Source organism: Panthera leo, chromosome E1, assembly GCF_018350215.1.
Source record: "Panthera leo isolate Ple1 chromosome E1, P.leo_Ple1_pat1.1, whole genome shotgun sequence".
Taxonomy (NCBI): Eukaryota; Metazoa; Chordata; class Mammalia; order Carnivora; family Felidae; genus Panthera; species Panthera leo.
In genome coordinates, this window is record NC_056692.1 from 50,396,733 (window position 1) to 50,419,866 (window position 23,134).

Consider the following 23,134-nt stretch of genomic DNA (forward strand, 5'->3'; position numbering starts at 1 on the left):
CAGAATTGATCTTCATTTTGGACTTTGAAGGCATAGAGGGGGAAAAGAAGACTCAATTGCACATTGTCTTGGGCTGTGATAATCTGACCAATTGTGCTTATGAATTTCTGCAGTGATTTTTTTTAAATGTTTATTTATTTTGAGAGAGAGAGAAAGAGTGCACGCGGGGGGTGGGGGCAGAGAGGAAGAGAGAGAATCCCAAGCAGGCTCCACACTGTCAATGCAGAGCTTGATGGGGGGCTCGGTCCCACGAACCGTGAGATCGTGACCTGAGCCGAAATCAGGAGTCAGACGCTTAACTGACTGAGCCACCCAGGCGCCCCTTAAATGACTCATTTTTTTAAAATATGAAATTTATTGTCAGATTGGTTTCCATACAACACCCAGTGAGATTATATACATTCTTTCTCTGAATGATTATAATTAACAGCTAGTTAAGGTATGTCTGTGTTCTTTCATATGGGACACCTCATGGTTCTCATATCTAGCCCAGGAAGGTAGGTATTGGTATTATTTCCCCATTTTACAGTTGAGGATATCGAGAGTCAGGTGAACAGTGATTCTGGCGGTCACTTAATGAGTGAAGTACCAGATGTAAGCCGAGTTTTTAAAAGCTCATAATCCCATGTTCCCCTGCCCCCCTCCTCTCATCATCTCTAAACTCCTTCCATTGTAGACTAGGGGAATGAGCTCCAATCTGGGTTTTCGAGACCTAGATTCTGATTCCTACTGGGTCATTGCTGGCTCTGTGATGTTGAGCAATCATGGAAGCCTTTGGATGTCATTTTCCTACCAGGAGGTTATACTGTTTGATGTCTTAAGTTTCTTTGCATCTTGAGAGTCTCTATCCGTCTGCGTCTACCCGACCCTCTATGGGGCTTGCGTCATTGCCATAGTGTGCACCCCTGCGATGTAGAGCAGGGGTGGGGGGAGAAGGAAAGGAGGACCATGGGCATTTGATCCAGCTCTGTTCTGGTTTCTCCTACCAGAGAAAGGAAGGAGGCACAGAATCTCCTTAGTTGAGGAAAATCCTGGGCCCTTAAGAGACTGTTTGCTCTGATCTGCCTCCTGAGCTGGCATTTCTCAGTCTGCTCTTTGTTTTTTTTTTTTTTTTTTTTTATTCATCAGCAACAATTATTTGAGCCAAATTCTCTGTAGTTTCAGCTTAGGGATGAACACATGGATTACATTCCCATCTGGCCCCCAAAGAGGCGATAACCTCTTTGCATGAGCCCATCTATTATCCTTCTTCCTTTTTGGAACAGGGTAAATGTAAATAAATACTCTCTCCGTCTTTTAGGCGTTTCAGCTTATATGGCAGGTGGTTGAGAAATGGGCAGGACAGAAGCGTGGGAAAGTATTGTTTATTTTACCTCCAGACTTGACTCTATCAGATGTTTACAGATTAAATTAGAAAGTTGTAAGATGCTGAGACGAGGGTGACTACATTTGACTGACATTAAAGGGGAAAAAATTTGTATTCGACACCATCTACCATCATCATCGTTGTGTACGAGAAAGAATGAAGAACTCAGAATGACCACCTCTCAGCAGGGAGGAAAGGGCAGGTCTTCCTGGGTAAAGAGAATTAGCATTCTAATAAGGATATTTTCACCCGTAAGTGGCGAAAAACTTCATCCACGACCACAGAGCATTTGGGAAGCTGTGGTCTGCCTGGGGCTTGGGTGCTTGTCACTCACAGGCTTCCCGGGTGGGAAGTGGGGTTCTGAATGGGGAGATGAGAGCAACACATTCCCAGGCTAGCCCTTTTCCTTTGCTGCAGTCTCTGTCCCCACTCTCATGCTGTCATTTAGACCTTAACCTTATCCTTATGTCTTTCCCCCATAGGCAGGAAGCGAAACCCTGGCCTTAAAATTCCAAAAGAAGCATTTGAACAACCTCAGACCAGTTCCACGTAAGTTGGCAAGATCATCGTCTTAATTCAAACACTCCACTTTACAGATTTCCTGGGAATAGGGTTTCATTTCTGGACTGGTGCGCAATGCCTCGACTATGGAAAGCATTGTTAGAAAGAAGAGCCCTTTAAAGGGGAAAGCCATGGACCTGGAATAGGTCCGTCAGTCTATATCGAATGGGTCACTTTGAACTCAGTGTCTCACATTACCGGTTGGCAGAAAATTGAGTGTCACAAAGTCATTTGGCAGATGGAGTCTTATGAAAGGTTCCTGGACATGGACTTTCTGCCTTTTCCCTATAGGCTTGGGCCAACAAGCGAATCCCTGTGTAAAGCCACTACTGTAAAACATGAGTTGAGATGGAAAGAAGGAATTTGGTAAGGACTCAGCATCCTGACACCTAAATCCCATCCCATATAAATAGAGGGCAAAATGAGGCACAGGAGCATTTTTTTTTAATTAGCAGAGGCTTTGGCCCAGATCCCTAAGTGAGCTCGAGTCCTGGTGAAGCAGGCTACCCTCTCCCGTTCTCTCCCTCTTAATTTCTTTTTCACTCTGTGGGGGAGTGAGAGTACCCCCCTGTCCCGCTGGAAGTATGACCAGCTTATAAAGCATCTGCTTGGGAGGAATGGAAATTGCAAGGAAAAAAGTCGTAACAGGAGTATTGGAGGGGCAGAGCAAGCATAAAGAAAGGCCATCCCAATTGAAGCTTGAGTTTGCAAGGCCTTTGCTCATCTCTACAAAGGTGCCTCCCTTTCAAAAGGGTTTTGGACTTAACCATGACCCATCCTATCAGTAAGTGCACCTCCTGGTGTTGGAATGTGCTGGTAAAAATGATCATGTCTACCGTAAGACTTTGTCGAGGCCATTGCCATTGCATTCCACTGAAGAATCTCCTAAGTGCAGAGCGGAGTGGAGGGCTTGTCATCAGGGTTCTACACCATAGTTCAAGGGTCAAGCTCACGTTGCACGATTCCTTTCGTGAGGCTCTACAGGATAAGGTTCCTTCCGTATCTGCTATTGAGGTTAGTTCTTTTGGTCTTTTTGTTTTTGTTTTTTCCTCTGGACCTAAGACCTGTGTAATTAATAACTTTTCCCCTCTGATTGGTTTCTAGAGAGTTTAGAGTCAAATATATTGTTTCCCTGTACTATCTGTATTGGACTCTACGTGATACACTTTTAGAACTTTTCATCGTGAAATTATTGTAGATTCACAGGATATTATACAGAAATGTACAGGGAAGTCCCATGGACTCTTCCCCTAGTTTGTGTCCCCCCCCCCCCAACAACACAATATCAAAACAAAGTGGCATTGGTGCAAATCATAGAACTTACTGAGATTTCACCAGTACTGCACGTACTCGTGTGTGTGTGTGTGTGTGTGTAGCTCTATGCAGTTTTACCATATCTGTAGACTTATGTAACCACAGCCATAAGCAAGATACTCAACTATATCAACACTGTAAGATTCTTTGGCGTCATTCCCTTAGAGCCATGCCCACCTCTAACCCGCAGCCCAAATCTCTGACAACCACTAATCTGCTCCCCATTTCCATTTTGTTGTTCCATGGTTGTTACATAAATGGCATCATGCATCTCCTCCTGTTCGAGGTTGGCTTTTCCATTCGGCATAGTTTCCTTGAGGTTCATTCAAGTTGTTGCCTGTATCAATAATTCATTCCTTGTTATTGCTGACCCCCTTCAATGGTATGGATATGCCACACTATGTTTAACGCTTTAGCCTTTGAAGGAGATATGGGTAGTTTCCAGTTTGGGGCTGTCAATGATAAAAACAAGTTCCTGCTTGAAAATAAGTCTTCATTTCCATGGGACCTGTGTCCAATAGTACAATTGCTGGGTCATATGGTAAGTCTGTTTTTAGCTCTGAAACAACTTCCAAAGTACTTTCTGGATGATTGTACCATTTTACATTGTTAGCAGTTTATGAATAATCCAGTTTCTCTGCGTCCCTGCCAACATTAACACTATTTTCCATTTTTGCCATTATGATAGATGTATAGTGATACATCATTGCAGTTCTGATTTTCGTTTCTCTAATGGTGAATGGTGCTGAGTATTTTTAGGTGTTTGTTTTTCATCCATGTATCTTTAGTGGTGAAGTGTCTGTGCACATCTTTTCTTATTCCTTAATTAGCTTGCTTTTTTAATGTTGAATTTTGAGAGTTCTTTCTATATTCTAGACATAAAGAGTTTGTCAGGTATGTGATTCAAAAGCATTTTCTCCCAATCTATAATTTGTCTCTTCATTCTTTCATTTTGATGAAATCCAGTCTAGCAATTTTTCTTCTTAGGGATCATGCTTTTGGTGACAATTTTAAGAACACTTTGCTTCACACTTTGTTCTTGTTTTTCAAAATAATTTTGGCTATTCTAGTGCTTTTCTGTTTCCATATTAGTTTTATTTTTTTATTTTATTTTTTCCATATTAGTTTTAGATCAGCTTGTCTGTGTCTACAAATAAACTTGCTGAGATTTTGGTAGAAATTGTGTTTAACATATAGATCAATTTAGAGACAATGGACATCTTTACTAACTTGAATCTCCTAATCCATGAGCCTGGTAGATTTTGCAAGTATCTAGATTTTCTTTGATTTCTTTTCATCAGTATTTTATAGTTTCATTATACCTATTCTCTACATCAGGTTTTTTTTTTTAATATTTATTTATTTCTTTGGAGAGAGAGAACGAGCAGGGGAGGGGCAGAGAGAGAAGGAGGGAGAGAGTCCCAAGCAGGCTTCATTCCATCTGTGCAGAGCCCAGTGAGGGGCTCGAACTCACAAACTGTGAGATCATGACCTGAGCTGAAATCAAGAGTCAGAACTTTAACTTACTGAGCCACCCAGGCATTCCTGCATTAGGGTTTGTTAACATTTATACCCAAGTATTTCATTTCGTGGAGAGCAATTATAAATGATAACTTCATTTAAAATTTTGGTTTCCACTTGTTAGGAATCAGTATATAGAAATGCAATAGATTTTTCTGTGTTGATATTCTATCCTGCGACCATACTGAATTCACTTAATTGTTCTTTGAGTTTTCGTAGATTATTATTATTATTATTATTATTATTGTTATTTTGCATTTTTGTTGATACTTTAGAACTTTCAATGGAGACGATCATGCCTTCTGAAAATAGAGACAGTTTCCTTTCTTCCTTTGCAAGCTGTATTTTTAAAACTTTGATTAAGATTATTATTATTACTGTTTTGCTTTGTTTCAGTGGCAAGAATGTCCCATGCTGTGTCACTTAAGATTGATGAGAGCAGGCAACCATGCTTTGTTCTTAAGGAGAAAGCAACCAGTCTTTAACCATTAAGCAGGATGGTAGGTTTTGTAGATTGAGGTTTGAAAAGTTCTTCTTTAGTTGTAGGGTACCAAAGGTTTTTATTGTTAATGTGCTTTGAATTTTGTTAAGTGCTTTTCTCTGCATCACTTGGCATGATCATAGATTTTTCTTCTTTGTACTGTTGATGTGGATTACATTGTGATTGATATTTAAATATTGAACTAGTTTTGCATACCCCAAATAAATTCCACTTGGTTTATGGGTACATTATTTTTTTTATACACTGTGGGACTCAATCTGCTGAGATTTTGTTGAGAAGTTTTGTGTCTAAGTTCATGAGAGATGTTGGTCTGTGGTGGGTTGTTTTGAGTTTTGTTTGTTTTGTTTTGTTTTGTTTTTGTTTTGTTTTGTTTTGGTGTGTGCTATTATTTTCTGGTTTTGATATTAAGGTAGTATTGGCCTCATAAAATGAATTGGTAAGAGTTTCTTCTTCTTCTTTTTTTTCTGGTAGACACATAAAGTCTATGAAACAAAATTAGCCAAAATATTTCTTTTTCTGGAGCTTTTAAAATACAAATTCAGTTTCTGTAGTAGTTATAGGACTATTCAGATGACCTGTTTCATCATGGCTAAGTTTTGGTCATTGGTGGTTTTCAAGGAATTGGTTCATTTCTTCTAAGTTGTTGAGTTTATAAAAGTTGTTCATAGTACTTCTAGATTATTCTTTGAATGGCTACAGGATATATTGTGATATCCCCTGTTTTTTTCCCAAGATTGGTAATTTGTGTGTCCTCTCTTGTTAAATGTTTCAGTCTTGCTAGAGGTGTATCAATACTATTGTTTGTTTGTTTTTTTAAGAACCAACTTTTAAAAAATTTTTTTTTATTTTTGGCTTCTCAATTTTACTGATTTCTGCCCTTATTTTTATTATCTTCTTTGGTAATACATTTTTATATCACCCTCTCAATTCTCTTACATTCCTTCCCTTCACATTTTTAGTCTTCATTAGTTTCTAACTGATATTAATTTTCTGCATTTTATGAATTTTTGAAAGCCATCATAAATCCTTCCTTGGTATAAACAAGTGAATGAAAGCCTACGTAATGCTACACTATTTCTGTGTTCTTTCCCTCATGTGGTAGAATAAACTTTGAATATGATTTTCTTTTTCACTGTGTAAAGCCAAGAGTATCATTTTATTATTGTAGACAATACCACTCCAGCTCATGGAGAGCCTATTATTATTATTATGATTGTTATTATTATTATTTTAATACTAATGCTTAAATTTGTACTCCTAAAGAAGTAGCTTCCACATTTTGTGTTTTTCTTGGCAAGTTTTTGAGCTTGGCTTGGTGACTTTTACCATTTATACCCTGCCTTCTTCTGCAGTACTACACAAAAATAAATATCCTGGGACAGAGCTCCATTCTTCCTAGTTCCATGTGTGTGGTCCCTCTGCTGGAGCTCTTTCTTTGAGTAAGTGATGCCAGTGTGTCTTTGGCTCAGGTCTCTGAGCTGTCCCCTTAGTGGACTGGCAGCGGCTAATTCTGAATTGATTTGATGCTAGTGAGTATTATTCCAGTTAACCTCCCAAGAAGCTCAGGAGGCCGTTACTGTTACTCTTACTGAGAAAACAGACCTGTACGAGGTCAGGTGCCTTGCTCAAAACAGTTGAGTATCACTTCATGGGTAAGAGTTCCGGCTCGAGTAAGTTGGCCCGTGTTCGTCTTTGAGATCTACATTTCACTAGTTGAATGAATACCTTAGGCAAGTTATCTAACTCGACGGAGGCTTAGTTTCTTCTTCTGAAAGATGAGAATAAATAATGATGTGATTGCTGTGAGGTTTAGGCGTCATAACCTCTATTAAGTGTCTAGCCTTTTCCCTTGGGATTTCTCAAAGAAGGCTGCTCCAAGTGTTGTTGCTGTTATTATTACTAATCCGCTACATAATTATTTAAAATGTTTTTATTTATTTTGAGAGGTAGAGAGAGAGAGAGAGAGAGAGTGAGTGGAGGAGGGGCAGAGAGAGGGAGAGAGAAAATCCCAAGCAGGCTCCATGCTGTCTGTACAGAGCCCAATGCGGGGCTTGAACCCACGAACCCATGAGACCATGACCTGAGCCGAAATCAAGAGTCAGATGCCTAACCGACTGAGCCACCCAGGTGCCCCCACTTAATAATTATTAATAGTTATTATTAAGTGGAAGAGCTGGTGTGCAAAGTCAGGATTCTCTGACTTTCAAGTATATGCTCTTAGCCACATGTCGGACTGGTAGAGAGTGTGGCCAGATAGTCTGTGGCTAGTGAAACAAGAGGCAGGATCTTTTACTCTCGCAGTTGAGAAGACGTTAGAGTGAGGCTCTGGGTTCTAATTTCACCATGTCTTTGAATGACGGGAAGTTATTTAGTCTGTTTTGATGTCAACTCTTCCCATTAAGGTAGAGATAATAGTCCCTCTAAGAGTTGTGTAAATTAAAGAAGATATTTTATATAAAGGGTCTAGCACATGGGTGCCTGGATGGCTCATTCGATTAAGTGTCTGACTCTTGATTTCAGCTCAGGTCAGTCCTGATCTTGTGGTTCATGGGATTGAGCCCCACATTGGGCTCTGTGCTGTGGGTGCAGATCCTGTTTGGGATTCTCTCAGTATCCCCCCTTCAAAATAAATAAATAAACATTTAAAAAATAATAAAGGGTCTAGCATAGTCTCTGGCCCAATAGACGAATAATAATTGTCATAACACCCAGTAAACTGATTACTTATTACTTAGAATTACAAATAAATAATCACTATAATATGCCGAAGCTTGTTGTTCCTATAAAAGCTAATACTAGGTGACCGTTGGAGTACCTTTGGCCTTCCAGGGAGGGAATTTTGTAATAAGCTTGCTTCTGTCCCCACAGGTCTAAAATATTGAATAAGCAATGGAGAACATACACCCACAGTTTAACCTCCTGCAGAGACTCAGTGCCCCAGGCAGACTAATAATATGCCCAGTCTGGACAGAACACGGTGTCAACTAATCTAATATGAGCTGTCAGTCTTGGCTGCATCGTTTGATGCTTTTGGCAGACTTGATGAGTCCAAAGGCCTCAGGCTCGGGTGGATTGATCATTTTCATTAGAGGGGACCTGGGTGTTGAGAGTAAGTTCCTTGGATTCAATTAAACTTGGATTGAAATCATGGCTTTACCACTTGGGAGCAAGTTAGTTAAACTCTGAACCAGATGGTTTCTCATCTGGACCATTGGAGTAATGATACTCATAGGAGTGTGTGTGTGTGTGTGTGTGTGTGTGTGTGTGTGTGTGTGTGTGTTTAAGGTATTAAATGAGATGTAGGTAAAGCACTTCACCTGGTTCTTTAGGTCAAGACAGATTCAAGTGACATGAGTTTTATTTTCAGCTCTGTTAGGCTGTATGGCTTTAGCAAACCACTGAGCTTTTCTGGGTTCCATTTTTCTCTCATTCTGGAAAATGGCATGACCTCTTCCTATTAGGTAGAGGTATAATGCTAGGTTAGTATAACACTTGAGTCTGTACACTTTTTTTTTTTTTTTTTTTTTTTTTTTTGTGAAAGTCCAGATAGTAAATATTTCAGGCTACTCGGGCCACAGTGGCCTCTGTTGGATATTCTTCATAAATTGTTTTTCCACAACTTTTTAAACTTGAAAAAAATTATTAGCTGGGCCACGGGCTGTAATTTGCAAAACTCTACATGGATACTGGGACACCAGAGCTGGAAGGGGTCTTACCCAATGCCCTCATGCAAGAAAATGGAGGTAGCCCCAAATGACCAGTGACATTTCTGTTGCTTCATACCTTTTCTTTAGTGTTTATTTTTGAGAGAGAGAGAGAGAGAGAGCAAGCGAGCAATCAAGTTGGGGAGGGGCAGAGAGAAAGGGAGACACAGAATCCAAAGCAGGCTCCGGGCTCTGAGCTGTCAGCTCAGAACCTGACTCAGGGCTCATACTCACAAACCACGAGATCATGACCTGAGCTGAAGTCGGACACTTAACCACTCAGCCACCCAGGTGCCCCAGTTGCTTCATACTTTTTAAAAGGAAGGGTCCTGAACAATTGCAAAAGGTTTTTTACTGTTTATGTTAGTCATGTTTCAAGTAATATCTGTCTTTATTTCAGAATTGCATTGCAATTAGTACAAACTATTGATCGTGAAAGAAACAGTTTTGGAAATTTTAAGAATGAGAAATCAGATTTTTAGAGACTTAATCCTCTGGAACGTATTTCTGAAGAAAATTTCCCTGCTCATAAACACAAGATCTATAAAACATCACTGGTGTGTGTGTGTACGTGTGTGTGCGTGTGGTTGTGTGTGTTTTCCTCTCAATCTCTTCCTCCTACTCCCTGGTTTTAAGTTAGTATAGAAAAACTTTATTTTAGGTATTCTATGTATTTCAAAGGGATTTTGAGGTGAGGGAGGGCTTGCCATTAAAACTTAAAATTTATGTTTATACCTGTGTTTATATTCTTTTTCTTGTTTTTTTTTTTTTTTTTTTTTTTTTTTTATTTAGTTTCAGCACATGGGGTAGGATTATAACACACGAGGATTCTTCTCTCCTTTCCTTTCATCTTCCCTGTCTTCTATTTTTTCTTGTATTTTTGTAGAGGCAGAGTTCTGGCATGGAATGTCCCCTCAGGAGGACCTGGTTCTCTTTGGTCACCCTTGATTCTGCCAGCACTGGGATCCTTTTGTCTTTTTCTAGTGATGCTTTGGGTGCATTTATTTCAAGAAAATGCTTTTCGCGGCTCCTAATTAGTGGCAAGGCCAAGGCCAAACATCCTTCTCTTGAGTGGATTGATATCAATCCAGGTAGTATTGATGTAGTAGAAATACATACCCATGAGGGGACTGTGTGCTTTCTCTATGGAGACACAAAATCAGCCAACCTCTGGCTTCTGAGATGACCCCTGGGTTGCACGTGCACTATGTATGGAAGAAATATCACAACCGGATTAGACAGCCTGATAGAACAGAAAGTATTCTGATCACAAACCAGGAGACCTGGGTTAGTTGTGACCTTGGGCAAGTCACTGGGTTAGTTGTGACCTTGGACAAGTCACATCAGCCTCTCTGGATGTTTTTTCCATCTGTAAATGTGGGGACTAGATAGATTTGGAATTATTATGGTGAGTTAACATAACCATAGGCTAATTATTGTTTTTTTAAAACAATTGTGGGAGGGGCGCCCGTGTGCCTCAGTTGGTTAAGCATCGGACCTTGGCTCAGGTCACGATCTAATGGTTCATGAGATGGAGCGCCACATCAAGCCCTCTGCTGTCAGCACAGAGCCCACTTTGGATCCTCTGTCCCCCTCTCTCTCTACCCCTACCCTGCTCTTGTGCGTGTTCCCTCTTTTCTCTCTCTCTCTCTCTCTCTCAAAATAAATAAATAAACTTAAAAGAAAACAATTGTGGGAAAATGTGGTGGAGTAATTGGGCACATTGGTGTTTTCGGATGAAAGAAGAAGTTTGGGACTTACTAGAATAGTATGGTTATTTGTATAACTATTTACACCAAGATCATATTTATTGGATATTTACTATATGCCGGCCATGTTAAAGAAGAAATAGAAGCTCAAAGAGATTAAGTCATTTAAACCCAAATTTTATTTTATTCCAAATCCCACACTACTAACACTTTTGTGCTGCCTAATTATACTGATGAACTTCCACTTTAATCCTGCAGAAAAAAAACATCTCTCCAGTTGTATGTGATTTGAGAAGGGCATATTTGACTAAATATTTCATGGTTTTTCTTTACCCCTTTTCTTTCTTAGGCCACCTCGAGACTTAGACTCCAAAGCTTGCATTTCTATTGGAAATCAGGTAAGAAAAATCATGTGTGCCAGTTAATATCTTGACCGTTTTCCATATATGCTTTCTGACTGGCCATTGAAAAGTTTATTTTCCATTACATGCCATAAAGAGATGGGTCAAAAAGTTTGAGTTTAAGCAGATGTGATATGTGCTCTTGCTATTTTGAATGCCTTATTGAAATCAGGCTGGTGAGGTCCTGATGGAAGGTGTTTGAGGAGAGTAGATGATTTGCTTTGGGACACATTCCTTCAAGTCCAAGGGTAGATCTCATTGCCATCAGTCAGCAAATGGGTGACACATGTGATGAAGGGGGCAGAGCTAAGGAAGCACAGTGTAGACAGCTCAAACCGAGCAAGTTGAAAAAAAATTTTTTTCTAATGTTTATTTATTTTTGACAGAGAGAGAGATAGAGCATGAGCAGGGGGAGGGGCAGAGAGAGAGGGAGACACAGAATCCAAAGCAGGCTCCAGGCTCCGAGCTGTCAGCACAGAGTCCGACACAGGGCTCGAACTCACAGACCGCGAGACCATGACCCGAGCCGAAGTCAGACGCTCAACCGACTGAGCCACCAGGAGACCCGCAAACTGAGCAATTTGGAAGCTGAGTTGGAGCTGGATCTCTGTGCTGCCCGGGACCAGCAGGTGGCACACCGTGAGAGTCTAAACTTCCCATGGCGCATCTTGCATTCAATGGCTGCCTGGATAAGCTTCTAGACAAGAAGCCTGTGGGCCAGAAATAACCCATAGAATGTTGGGAGAAGCCAGAGAGAGGACGAAAGAGACTGTGTCCTTTATTTCTTTGTTTACTACTGCAGTATTCCTTTTCTCTCTTGTAGAACTTTGAGGTGAAGGCAGATGATCTGGAACCAATAATGGAACTGGGGCGAGGTGCGTACGGGGTCGTGGAGAAGATGCGACACGTGCCCAGCGGGCAGATCATGGCGGTGAAGGTAGAGTCGATGGTCCCCAAACGTTTTCTGTCTGTGGTGTATATGTTCGTCCATCTCAGTTCCAGATCAATTCCTTTCATAGAAGCAAAACAATCTTCAATGGAGTAAAACAAGGAATATTAATTGTAGGGAACCCTAGTGACCGCCAAATGTGTGGAAAAGGCTTCCTGGGTATGAGTTACATCTACTAGTTGGTTTTTGTTGTTGTTGTTTTGTTTTTTAATTTTTTTATGTGTATTTATTTTTGAGAGAGAGAGAGACAGAGTGCGAGCAGGGGAGGGGCAGAGAGAGAGGGGGACGCAGAATCCGAAGCGGGCTCCAAGTTCTGAGCTGTCAGCACAGAGCCCGACACGGAGCTCGAACTCACGGACTGTGAGATCATGACCTGAGCCGAAGTCGGACGCTCAACCGACTGAGCCACCCGGGTGCCCCAGTTTTTTTAACTGATAAATCTGACCCCCTCCTTTTAATTTTTTTATGTAACCACCGTGTCATCATCACGCTTAAAAGAATGAACAGTACTTCTTTAATGGCATGGAATAACAGCTCCAAATTAAAATTGCCTTGATCATCTCAAAGTTGTTTGGTTTTCTTTGCCTGGTGGTTGTTGAAATCCAAATCCAAATAAAAGTTCACAAATTGCGTTTGGTTGTTATGTCTCAAAAGTCTTTTTTATTCTATATTCTGTTGTTTTTGAAGAATGATCCCTGAAAAATCAGGAAACCAGCATTGTCTCCATTTGTGGAAAATAGGAGAGTAAAATGTATCTTGAGTGAATTTGCATCATTTTTGAGCTGTAAAAAGAAACTTAGAATCACTGCATATTTCTTGAGGGGCTTTGGAGAACTACCCTCTCTCCATGAGTTCATGGATTTGGACCATTGTTAGGAAAGCGGATGGTCAGACGACTTGGATCCCTTTGTTTTTGGAGAATGGAGATACCTTTCCCTTACCTTGTAGATTTTTCAATTTGTTCTTCTGCAGACTTTTTGCTAATTAGGCAAAAAAATGTGAAAGCCTAGTGACGCTATATCTTTAAAAAATTTTTTTTAATGTGTATTTATTTTTGAGAGACAGAGACAGAGCATGAGTGGGGGAGGGACAGAGAGAGGGAGACACTGAATCTGAAGCAGCCTCCAGGCTCTGAGCTGTCAGCACAGAGCTTGATGCAGGGCTTGAACTCACGAGGTGCGAGATCATGACCCAAGCCAAAGTCGGATGCTCAACCGACTGAGCCATCCAGGCACCCTGGAAGCCTAGTAACATTGTATCTTTATGCTCATTTAATAGCAAAATCGTGCTTCTTTAAGGCTACATTTACTGACGTGACAGATTTCTCTTCTCTCAGAAGCGCTGGGATAGGAATGAACATTTTCTCCATTTCTGTTTGATTCTGTCCATTTCCGATAGCTCTGTCAGTTCTTTCACAGTTGCTACTTAATCCAAATATTCTTACTTGTTCCCAAAGAGGGCCTTTGGGGTTTTTTTGTGGGATCCCAAATCAGCCACAAAGTAATGGATACTGTGGTCTCTGAACTGAACATACATAACATAATGAAGCAGACTGTTCTTGTGACTTGGAAATACACTCCCCAACGTTTGCACGTTTTCCAAAATATATTGTCAGAGGGCTTGGGATTTTTCAGGAAATCCAGTGAAAGTCTTCCATATTTCTCATTTGTTACAAATAACTCATCACTAGGACAAATACTTGAAAGGTCATTGCTAGAACTTGTGCTGTGAATTTTGTAGTATTTTCAGGATGGGACTCCTTAAGGTCCCTGCCTTATTAACTGACTCATCCTCAGAGCAGTAATCATAAATTTTTCCATGCGTTTCCATTCAGCGGATCCGGGCCACAGTAAATAGCCAGGAGCAGAAAAGGCTACTGATGGATTTGGATATTTCCATGAGGACAGTGGACTGTCCTTTCACAGTCACCTTTTATGGTGCACTCTTCCGGGAGGTAGGTGATCCGTCAATTCAAAATCTGAAGAGAACAGTAACTTAAAAGGAAGTTTCTCTAATTACATCAACGTGACGTATGGTCATGGTCCTCTTTCTTGTTTGACGCATCTTCTTCTTCTTCTTTTTTTTTTTTTTTTTTTAAGGTTTATTTATTTGGTTAGAGGGAGAGAGAGCACGTGCACATGAGTGTGGGAGGGGCAGAGAGACAGAGAGAGAGAGGGAGAGAGAGAGAACCCCAAGCAGACTCCTTCCGCGAGAGCCCCACGTGGGCTCGATCTCACGAACCATGAGATCAGAACCTGAGCCGAAATCAAGAGTCTGAGCGTAACCGACTGAGCCACAAGGCGCCCTGGCATGTCTTCTATAGACAGTTTTGTATTTGTGCAATGATGACAATGCCCCACCACAAAGTTGGCTTGAAATCATAGTATTTTTAAATGTGTTTAGCCCTTTTGAAGATGCTGAGGCTCCCTTTCTCCTTTCTGTTTTGGTTTATTGTGGCAGAGTGGTCTGTATCAATTGTCTATAGGCTAATTTAGATAGATTTTGTAAAATCTGATATGTTCTAGTCTTTTGTCCAGTGGATAAGCTTTATTTAGCCTGTCTATGTACCCTCGAGGCTTAAGCGTATCTCTTGGCTTTACCTTTGCTTTTATTTTACCATGACACGGATTGTGATGCTTCAACTCACTCTTCTGACCAGCTTTTCGATTCTTGCCAGCGCTCCGTGTGGGAGATCAGACATGGAGCAGGCATGGAGACCTAAGTTCCTACAGGGCAGTAACAATAAAGGCTTATATTTCTGGGAATCTACTGTTTGTGGCTATTAGTACTGATGTATGTGTTTATTTAAAAGGTTTTTAAAAAATCTGAGTTGACACGCTATGTCACATTAGTTTCGCGCGTACAGCAGAATGATTCAACCTCTCTGTGCATTATGCTGTGCTTATCATAAGTGCAGCCACCATCTGTTACCATACAACACTATTATAATATCATTGGCCATATTCCCTGTCGTGTGCCTTTTATTCTCTTAAGTTGTTCGTTCCATAACTGGTGTGGCTCTTGGTATTTAGGTCCTAGTGTCTATCAAGGAGTGGGTGATGGTATGTAATTCCTGCTTGGCAATCTGCTAGTTGACTCTTTGGAAACAGACTTGCTTCCTTGTAAGTTCCTTTGAGGTCTGGGAGGGAAATCGTCCATTTCCTCCAAAAACTCGAGTTAAAAAAAAAAAAAAGAGTTCTTCCTGACAGGTGTTAACTGTTTCCTCTTTTTTTCCTTTTCTCTCCTTACTAACCGTCTCTGAACCGATCGGTCTCCAGGGTGATGTTTGGATTTGCATGGAACTCATGGATACGTCGCTAGATAAATTCTACAAACAAGTGATTGACAAAGGCCAAACAATTCCAGAGGACATCTTAGGGAAAATAGCAGTTTCTGTGAGTACATCATGAACCCTACTTACAAGGAGAATGTGAGAAGTCTAGACCTTAGGTGTCCCCGATTCCCTAGTATGAAGAAACGCCAGCTGGACTAGAACTTCCCTCCGATTCATGTCTGTTGAATGCACGAGTACATCTGTGGATGAGTGAATGAATTGTTTTCTTTCTGGGCACCATGTAGAAGATTCTACCACTGACTTGGTTTGGTAAACTCTCAGTTAAAATGTCTCTAAGCAGCGGATTCATCTGCTGTGACCACGTTCCTGGTGGCTATATCCTGATACTAGTTTATTTTGATTTTCACTTGTAGATTTTTAAATATTTTCTTAGGGCTAATAGGGCATAGAAGGAAGCAGAAGAAAATGAAATGGAAAAAAAAGGTTGCTCTCTTAATGGCTCATGAGGGTGGAGAGAAAAAATGTTGGAGACCAAATGAAATACCAGTTAGAGGAGGGAGACGCTGTGAGATCCGGTCCTCTCTGGTGGGTGGAGTCCAATTAGTGTAGCTTCCTCTGTGTTTTCCTGGATAGGGCCATCACTATTTGAGAAAATACCTCACCTTATGACGTTAAGCCAGGGATAATAAACCTGGGTACACTTAACATTCAGTTTCTTTCCAGTGATGGAGAAAAATCGATCTTGTGTTTCTCTTGCAGATTGTAAAGGCGTTAGAACATTTACACAGTAAGCTCTCTGTCATTCATCGAGGTAAGCATCCATGGTGTTGCTTTAGCTGTTCCTTTTATGAAATCTATTTCTTTCACCCAGATTGTTCTTCCCCCAATGGATGGAAGTGGAATTGAGTTAGGCAATAGAACTGAGGGGTTTTCCTTCCCAGATGAATAGCAAATCAGATAAGTAGCCGCTTTTTATCTTGTCTGAGGACATGCGAAGACATGGGCTTTTTATTACACCTAAATTGAATATAAAACACCTGCTACCAGACACAGCTCTGGGATTACCCTACTGAGAATTTTGGAGAAAAGGATAAAAATGCATCTCGTATTGGCTGGCACCTGGGAGCTTGTTAGAAAAGCAGAATCATGGGTCCCAAGACCACCTGAATCTCCATTTTTAACAAGATCCCCAGGTAATTTTTGTACACCTTAAAGTTGGAAGAGTTCTGGTATAAAGCACAGCTGTTTCAGACAACAGGAGGCAGGATAAAGTGAAAACGTTGGTAGATTTGTCTCTTCTTCCGCTACCTCCTCTTTTTTCCTTCTGATTGATTGGCCTGCCGTCTTTCATCCATCCATCCATCCACCCACCCATCCATCCATCCATCCACCCGTGTATCAATCGTTCATCTTTCATGTATCCGTTTATCACTTATACTCCTTCTTCTACCATTTATGCAGCACTATAGTAGATACCCCAAGAGGTATCTGAGAACAAAACATATTCTTATTAAAATTCCATAAAGGGATTCTTGATAGGGAAATAAGACAAATATACAACAAATGCATGGAGAAAATAAACCACATTGCAAATATAAGAGTGCCAAATATGGAAGCAGTCTAGGTAGAATACAAAGCAAGGAAATGATTAGCACCAGGTGACTCTAGTCAAAGAAAGCTACTTTGAAGATGCACTCAACCAAATCTGAGGAAAAATTAATGGAAAGTATGGATAGCTAGTAGGGTAGTGGGGTTTGGTAATTCTTACACTCTCTGAGTCTGAAAGTGATGCCAAATGCCTTACAGAGAGTGCCCGTTATTGCTGTTATTACTATCAGTAATTGTTACTTTTAGAAATTGGAAAAATAGGAAGGAAGAGGAGGAGGAGGAGCAAGTGGGCAAGAATCCAGATGGACAGAAGAATGTGGATTACCCACAAACAGGAAACTTAATTTTTAAGGATTTATTTCAAAATTAGGAAGTATTTCGTTTGAATTAAAAATGTGTAAGTGAAGTATAAAAAATAATAAAATGTGCATGTCCACTGTTCAGTGTAAGGGAAAACATTATAAAGGATAATTTTTAATGTTTTTAGAATAACTCTGTTGATTACGTGTGCTTTGTGAAAAGCATCGCAAAGGAAAAAAGTTGACCGTAATTTCTAAGTCCGTTATCCAGAGATAACGGTAATCTATTTGGGGGTATGTTTTGTGGTCTGAAATTTCTGGATTTCTGATGAGTTTACACTATGTGACCTCTGACAAGCCCCTTGCAGAGGCTTCCATCAAAACTGGTTGCTTTGGGGGCGCCTGGGTGGCTCAGTCAGTTAAGCGGCCGACTTCGGCTCAGGTCATGATCTCGCGGTCCGTGAGTTTGAGCCCCGCGTCGGGCTCTGTGCTGACAGCTCAGAGCCTGGAGCCTGTTTCAGATTCTGTGTCTCCCTCTCTCTGACCCTCACCCGTTCATGCTCTGTCTCACTGTCTCAAAAATAAATAAACGTTAAAAAAAATTAAAAAAAAAAACTGGTTGCTTTGATCAGATTTGATATATCATTTTATCGCAGTCTGCCTTTTCATTCTGTGGTCTGTTTACTCCTACTCTTTTTTTTTTTAAATGTTTTTATTTATTTTTGAGACAGAGAGAGACAGACCATGAGCAGGGGAGGGGCAGAGAGAGAGGGAGACAGAATCCGAAGCAGGCTTCAGGCTCTGAGCTGTCAGCACAGAGCCCGACGCGGGGCTCGAACTCACCGACCATGAGATCATGACCTGAGCCGAAGTCGGCCGCTCAACCAACTGAGCCACCCAGGCGCCCCTTACTCCTACTCTTAATGTGCAATAGGTCATGATGAGCCGGGCTTTAAAAAAATTATTTTGTTGTCACAAGAACATTTAACATGAGACCTACACTCATGGCAAATTTTAAGTGTGCCATACAGTACTGTTTGTTACAGGGTCAATGTAGTACAGCCGATTTCTGGAACTTACTCATTTTGCATAATAGAGACTATGCCCAAGGAACTGGGCATTTGATTCACTAATAGCTTTTTAAGTTTTTACTACGTGTATGGGGGCAATAGAGAGAGGCAACAGCCCTTTCCATCGATGGATTCGCAATCCTACGAGAGGGACAAAACATGAAATAGAAAAGTTGAAAGCAGGAAGGTCTACGACGTGAGTCAGGGATGGCTGTTGACTTTTGTGTTGGGCCTCAGAGGGAAGGGAAGGTGAGGGGGAATGGAGATTTCAGGCCCCCTGGTGGTAGACACATGGATCTTCAAAGCAGGCTGGGATCATGGGCTCCTGGTTCTTGCTTTTAGACGTCAAGCCTTCCAACGTGCTGATCAACACTCTGGGCCAAGTAAAGATGTGCGATTTTGGAATCAGTGGCTACCTTGTAGACTCTGTCGCTAAAACTATTGATGCAGGATGCAAACCCTACATGGCCGTAAGTATGCCAGCTGGTGGGGGAGGCGGGGGGTGGGGGGAGGGGGCCTGCAATCTGGGAACACAGACACAAGCAAACCACGCCAGGAAAAAGGAAATGGATGGCCACAGAGGGAAAATGGAAATGTGCTTACGGTGCAAGAAATAGTCTCCGTCTTATTTTTTTCTTAAATATTTTCTGTCTGTAATCCTTAGTTATTTGCTTCCTACGTACTATTATTTTTTAATAAAAAGCAAGTAAAAGAGGTATATCACTTGGAAAAAGAAAAACATGTAAGTAAAATCCATACAGCCCACACAGATTTTTCATACTGTGTTGCGGGGACGGGTGTTATCTTGTTTGTTGGGGACAGAAGAGTGAACAGAATTTAAGTTACCCCAACCAGACAAGGAGGTTAGTCCTGAGAGAACCTCATGGCCGTGAAGATTCGTTGCCATGGGCAGAGACCTCGGGACCCCCTTTAACATGAAGGGGCTTCTGTGTTCTATTTGGAAATAAGTTTGCCCTTGGGATTGAAAACCTTCCCATCAGTGCTGAGCTGATCTCAGGGAGTCTCTCAGGGACGCTTGCGCATTCTTAGTATTGAGTTCTGGAATGTTGGTGTTTTTCACAAGGAAAATTCTAGACTGGCAGAGTAGCTTCATAATGTGTACCTCCTATTTCTTCTTAAGGCGAAATTGAAATTAGTTTTGAATTGGGGGGGACTTTGCTCCATTATTGCCTCCGGGAACAGACTCCTGTAGAAGGCGGAAAAAATCCCACGGAGGCGTCAATATTTTTTGCAGTAGTGAGTCTTCTTGGCCTGGGAGGCAGGTTAACAAGTTTAAAACAACTCACTTGGCAGCTGGTGACACCCCCACCCCTAGAGACTTTGTGGAGCTAAGAATGTCATCTCATTTGTCTTTTCCCGTCTCCTTTCCAGCCCGAAAGAATAAACCCAGAGCTCAATCAGAAGGGATATAGTGTGAAGTCTGACATTTGGAGTCTGGGCATCACAATGGTAATGATCGCACTGGTCTGTGAGGTTCTGGGCATGAAGCTGAAATGGGGTGGGTTCTGAGACCGGAAGGCAAATGCCCTAAGTGTGGGTCCAGAAACCTCTGCTTTCGGCCTGAGATAGCAGGAGGTTCTAAGTGATGGTTGTCTGCAGTGTGGTGTCGTAGAAATACCGCCCTGGGATTAAGCGAACCCAGTCTTTATTCCACCTCTAACGGGTCATATGCCCTTGAGTAACCGATGGAGTCACATGAACAGTCTTATTATCCTCATCTGTACAATGAATCCTGACTACAGCTGCTCGTAGTTTTCCTTCTAGTTTAAAATTAGGGGCGCCTGGGTGGCTCAGTCAGTTAAGCGTCCGACTTCGGCTCGGGTCATGATCTCACGGTCCGTGAGTTCGAGCCCCGCGTCGGGCTGTGTGCTGACAGCTTGGAGCCTGGAGCCTGCTTTGGATTCTGTGTCTCCCTCTCTCTCTGACCCTCCCCTATTCATGCTCTGTCTCTCTCTGTCTCAAAAATAAATAAACGTTAAAATTAAATTATTTGGGGGCACCTGGGGGGCTCATTCGGTTAAGCATCCGAGTCTTGATTTCGGCTCAGGACACATCTCGCGGTTTGTGAGTTCGAGCCCTGCGTCGGGCTCTGTGCTGACAGTGCGGAGCCGGCTTTGGCTTCTCTCTCTTTCTCGCTTTCTGCCCCTCCCCTCCTTGCACTCTCTCTCTCTCCCCAAAATTAATAAATAAACATTAAAAAAATATTGAAAATTAAATTATTTTAATCGGGGCTCAAGCTTCTCAATGAGTGCTAATGTATGTGGAGCCTGACAGAGCTGAGTCACCCAGGACATAGGCTGTGCTTTCCAGAATAGGATTATGATAGAAGTCTTGGCCAGTGGGGTCATATATAGCCAAAGGGCATAGTAACACACAGGATAATCTCCTTAGGCGCAGTCCTAAAGTTATACAATTAGTGCTTTGTTTGTGACATTGGTGGTCATAAATTTTCAGTGTATCACCAAGGTCTGGAATTATCCACTGTGGGCCTGGCTCCTTTCCAGGCACAGCAGCTGATTAAATCCTGTGAGTTATTTCACATCCCTGCCCAGAAGACACGTGATAGTCTTGTCATGGCAAAGTGGCCTTACTCAAATCCAAAAAAAGATCCGTCATTTGGTCCCAGGGTTTTGTTTTGTTTTGTTTTGTTTCTTCTCCATTCCAGCAAGGGGCCTGCAGATGGCAGCAGATGTACACTCCGCCAAGGTCTCAGGGCGAGGATTCCATTTCAGACCAAACATTGGAAAACCTGGTTGCTTTACATCCCAAAGTTTAATACTGCTGGCTTGCAATTTTATTAAGTGTCACGGTGGCTTTTGGGGAGGACCCAGTGATAAATAGGCTTCATCGGCTGCCTCTAGTAACATCACGTTTGACAATCCCTAGTGCTAGGAATTGGGGACAAATAGAGAACATGTTGTTAGTTTATTTCTCCCCCAATTTTGCTTGAACTTCACCTTTGGAGTTCCTGCTGGCTCTTCTGGGTCAGGACACAGCGGATTCCCTAAAGTAGCTCTGTGTAAGCTGTTGTCCCCTTGTCTTTCTCTCCCCTCTAGATTGAGTTGGCGATCCTTCGGTTTCCCTATGACTCTTGGGGAACTCCCTTCCAACAGCTCAAACAGGTGGTAGAGGAGCCCTCACCACAGCTCCCGGGAGACAAGTTCACCGAAGAGTTTGTTGACTTTACCTCACAGTGGTAAGAGAGCCCCATCTGCCAAACGCCGGTGTTAAGGACAAAGAGGACTTCTCATGGACTTCCTCCATTGGTTTTAATCCATTCTGCATGCATTTCATTCCCAAAGCATTTATGGAGTGTGCCCTTGATGCTGGAGAAACAAAGATGCCTTTGTCCCAGTCCCCGCCCTCATTGGAGTCAGAGCCAAGTAGTGGAGTCTCATCAGTCAGTACTTGTGGTTCAATATGGCACGTCCAGGGGTGGAGATCTGCATAGGGTATTTGGGGAACTCAGAGGAAAGGCATTAGGATGGAGTTTCGGGAGGAGATAGATCGTGAGCTGAAGACGACGTGAGGGATTTTCCAAGGGGTGAGGGAAGTAGGGAAGGGAAAGGTATTCCAAGCAGAAAACATAGCATGCTTCCTGTCACAAAAGTGAGAAACTCCTTTATGAGAGCTATAGGCTATTTGAGGTTGATTAGAGTGTTAAGAGAACAGTGGCCAGACCATTGGAGGATTAGAGCTGGGGAGTAGATTAGATGCAAAGAATTACTTTGGATGAGCAGGCAGTAGAGAGTTGGAGAGTGTGACTTAGTTACCTATACGTCTTGTAGAGTAGTTCTCGTGTCTTCTAGGCTGCCTTCTACACAGTACTTGTTAACGGGGGATATCCTTGCCTGTGAGGGTACAATGGACAGTACTGGGGGGTCTGAGGAGGGAATCTAATCCAAGTTGGAGAGGGAAGATGGAAGGAGTCCTGCTAACAATGTGAATATTATTTTCCTGGAAATTGTCAGTGGGATTGAGGAAAGTGGGAGAGGGCATGGTTTTCTCCTCTCTGCCTGGTGACCAGACTGCCTGGTATAACCTCATCCTAAGGACCATTGCAAGTGCTCCTGGAAGAGGAGGAGAAGAACAAAAGGAAAGCACAAAATGGAGCTCGTTGATATGGGCATCCTATCTGCAGAAGCAGACAGTGACAAGCCCAGCTGTGACCCTGGGAGAGGAGTGACCCTGGCTGCTCCCTCTGAGGAAGGAGCTGGGCCTCTGGAGGCTGTTTCACAGCACAGCTCCTCAATGTTATCATTCCTTGGCCTCCACGCTCTTTGGAAGAAGCGTTCTGAATGCAGCTTTTATTGGGAAACACGATGAGACAAAGCAACCGTCTGTTGTTTGTGAAACTAAGGCCTCTTGGACTTCTGGTTAGCCCCGGTCCCCGTGTCACCCCTGGTCTTTGGCCCCGATGACGTATGAGGCCGGCCCACCGTTGCTCATTTTTGTTTGAGTTTTGGCTGAATGGCTAGAGAGGGGCTGGAGCAGTGGGCACGGGGTGTTGTTAGATGCCTCTTACTGGTACTTCCTCTGGGCTACTGAGCTGTATCCTCCTCTGAGCTTTCCTTGAGCAAATGTGCTGGATATGGTGGCATACTGGCCAGGTTGAGATGGGCCCATGGTCCTGCCTTCTGGATTCAAACATTTGTTTTTGTTGTCGTTGTTGTTGCTGTTTTTCTTTTTCCTTATCCCCAAACGTTTAAAGATCACCTAGGAAAAGGGGGTGAGTCGCGTTGGATAGTTCAGACCAGTAGTTCTCAAGAGGAGCGGTAAAGGGAAAGCATCTTATCTAGGGAAGGCTTTTCAAA

At 42.2% G+C, this 23,134-nt stretch overlaps 1 protein-coding gene across 1 annotated transcript in view; it reads left to right on the top strand.

Moving 5' to 3' along the window:
* MAP2K6 (mitogen-activated protein kinase kinase 6) overlaps positions 1 to 23,134 on the top strand; it is a 121,237-nt gene that overhangs the window by 75,257 nt on the left and 22,846 nt on the right. The window contains exons 2-10 of the mRNA XM_042915089.1: positions 1,849 to 1,915; positions 11,027 to 11,075; positions 11,902 to 12,015; positions 13,862 to 13,981; positions 15,306 to 15,422; positions 16,082 to 16,133; positions 18,642 to 18,769; positions 19,692 to 19,769; positions 21,377 to 21,516. Of these exons, the coding sequence (XP_042771023.1) occupies positions 1,849 to 1,915; positions 11,027 to 11,075; positions 11,902 to 12,015; positions 13,862 to 13,981; positions 15,306 to 15,422; positions 16,082 to 16,133; positions 18,642 to 18,769; positions 19,692 to 19,769; positions 21,377 to 21,516 (865 nt within the window). The remainder of the gene's footprint in view (positions 1 to 1,848; positions 1,916 to 11,026; positions 11,076 to 11,901; positions 12,016 to 13,861; positions 13,982 to 15,305; positions 15,423 to 16,081; positions 16,134 to 18,641; positions 18,770 to 19,691; positions 19,770 to 21,376; positions 21,517 to 23,134) is intronic.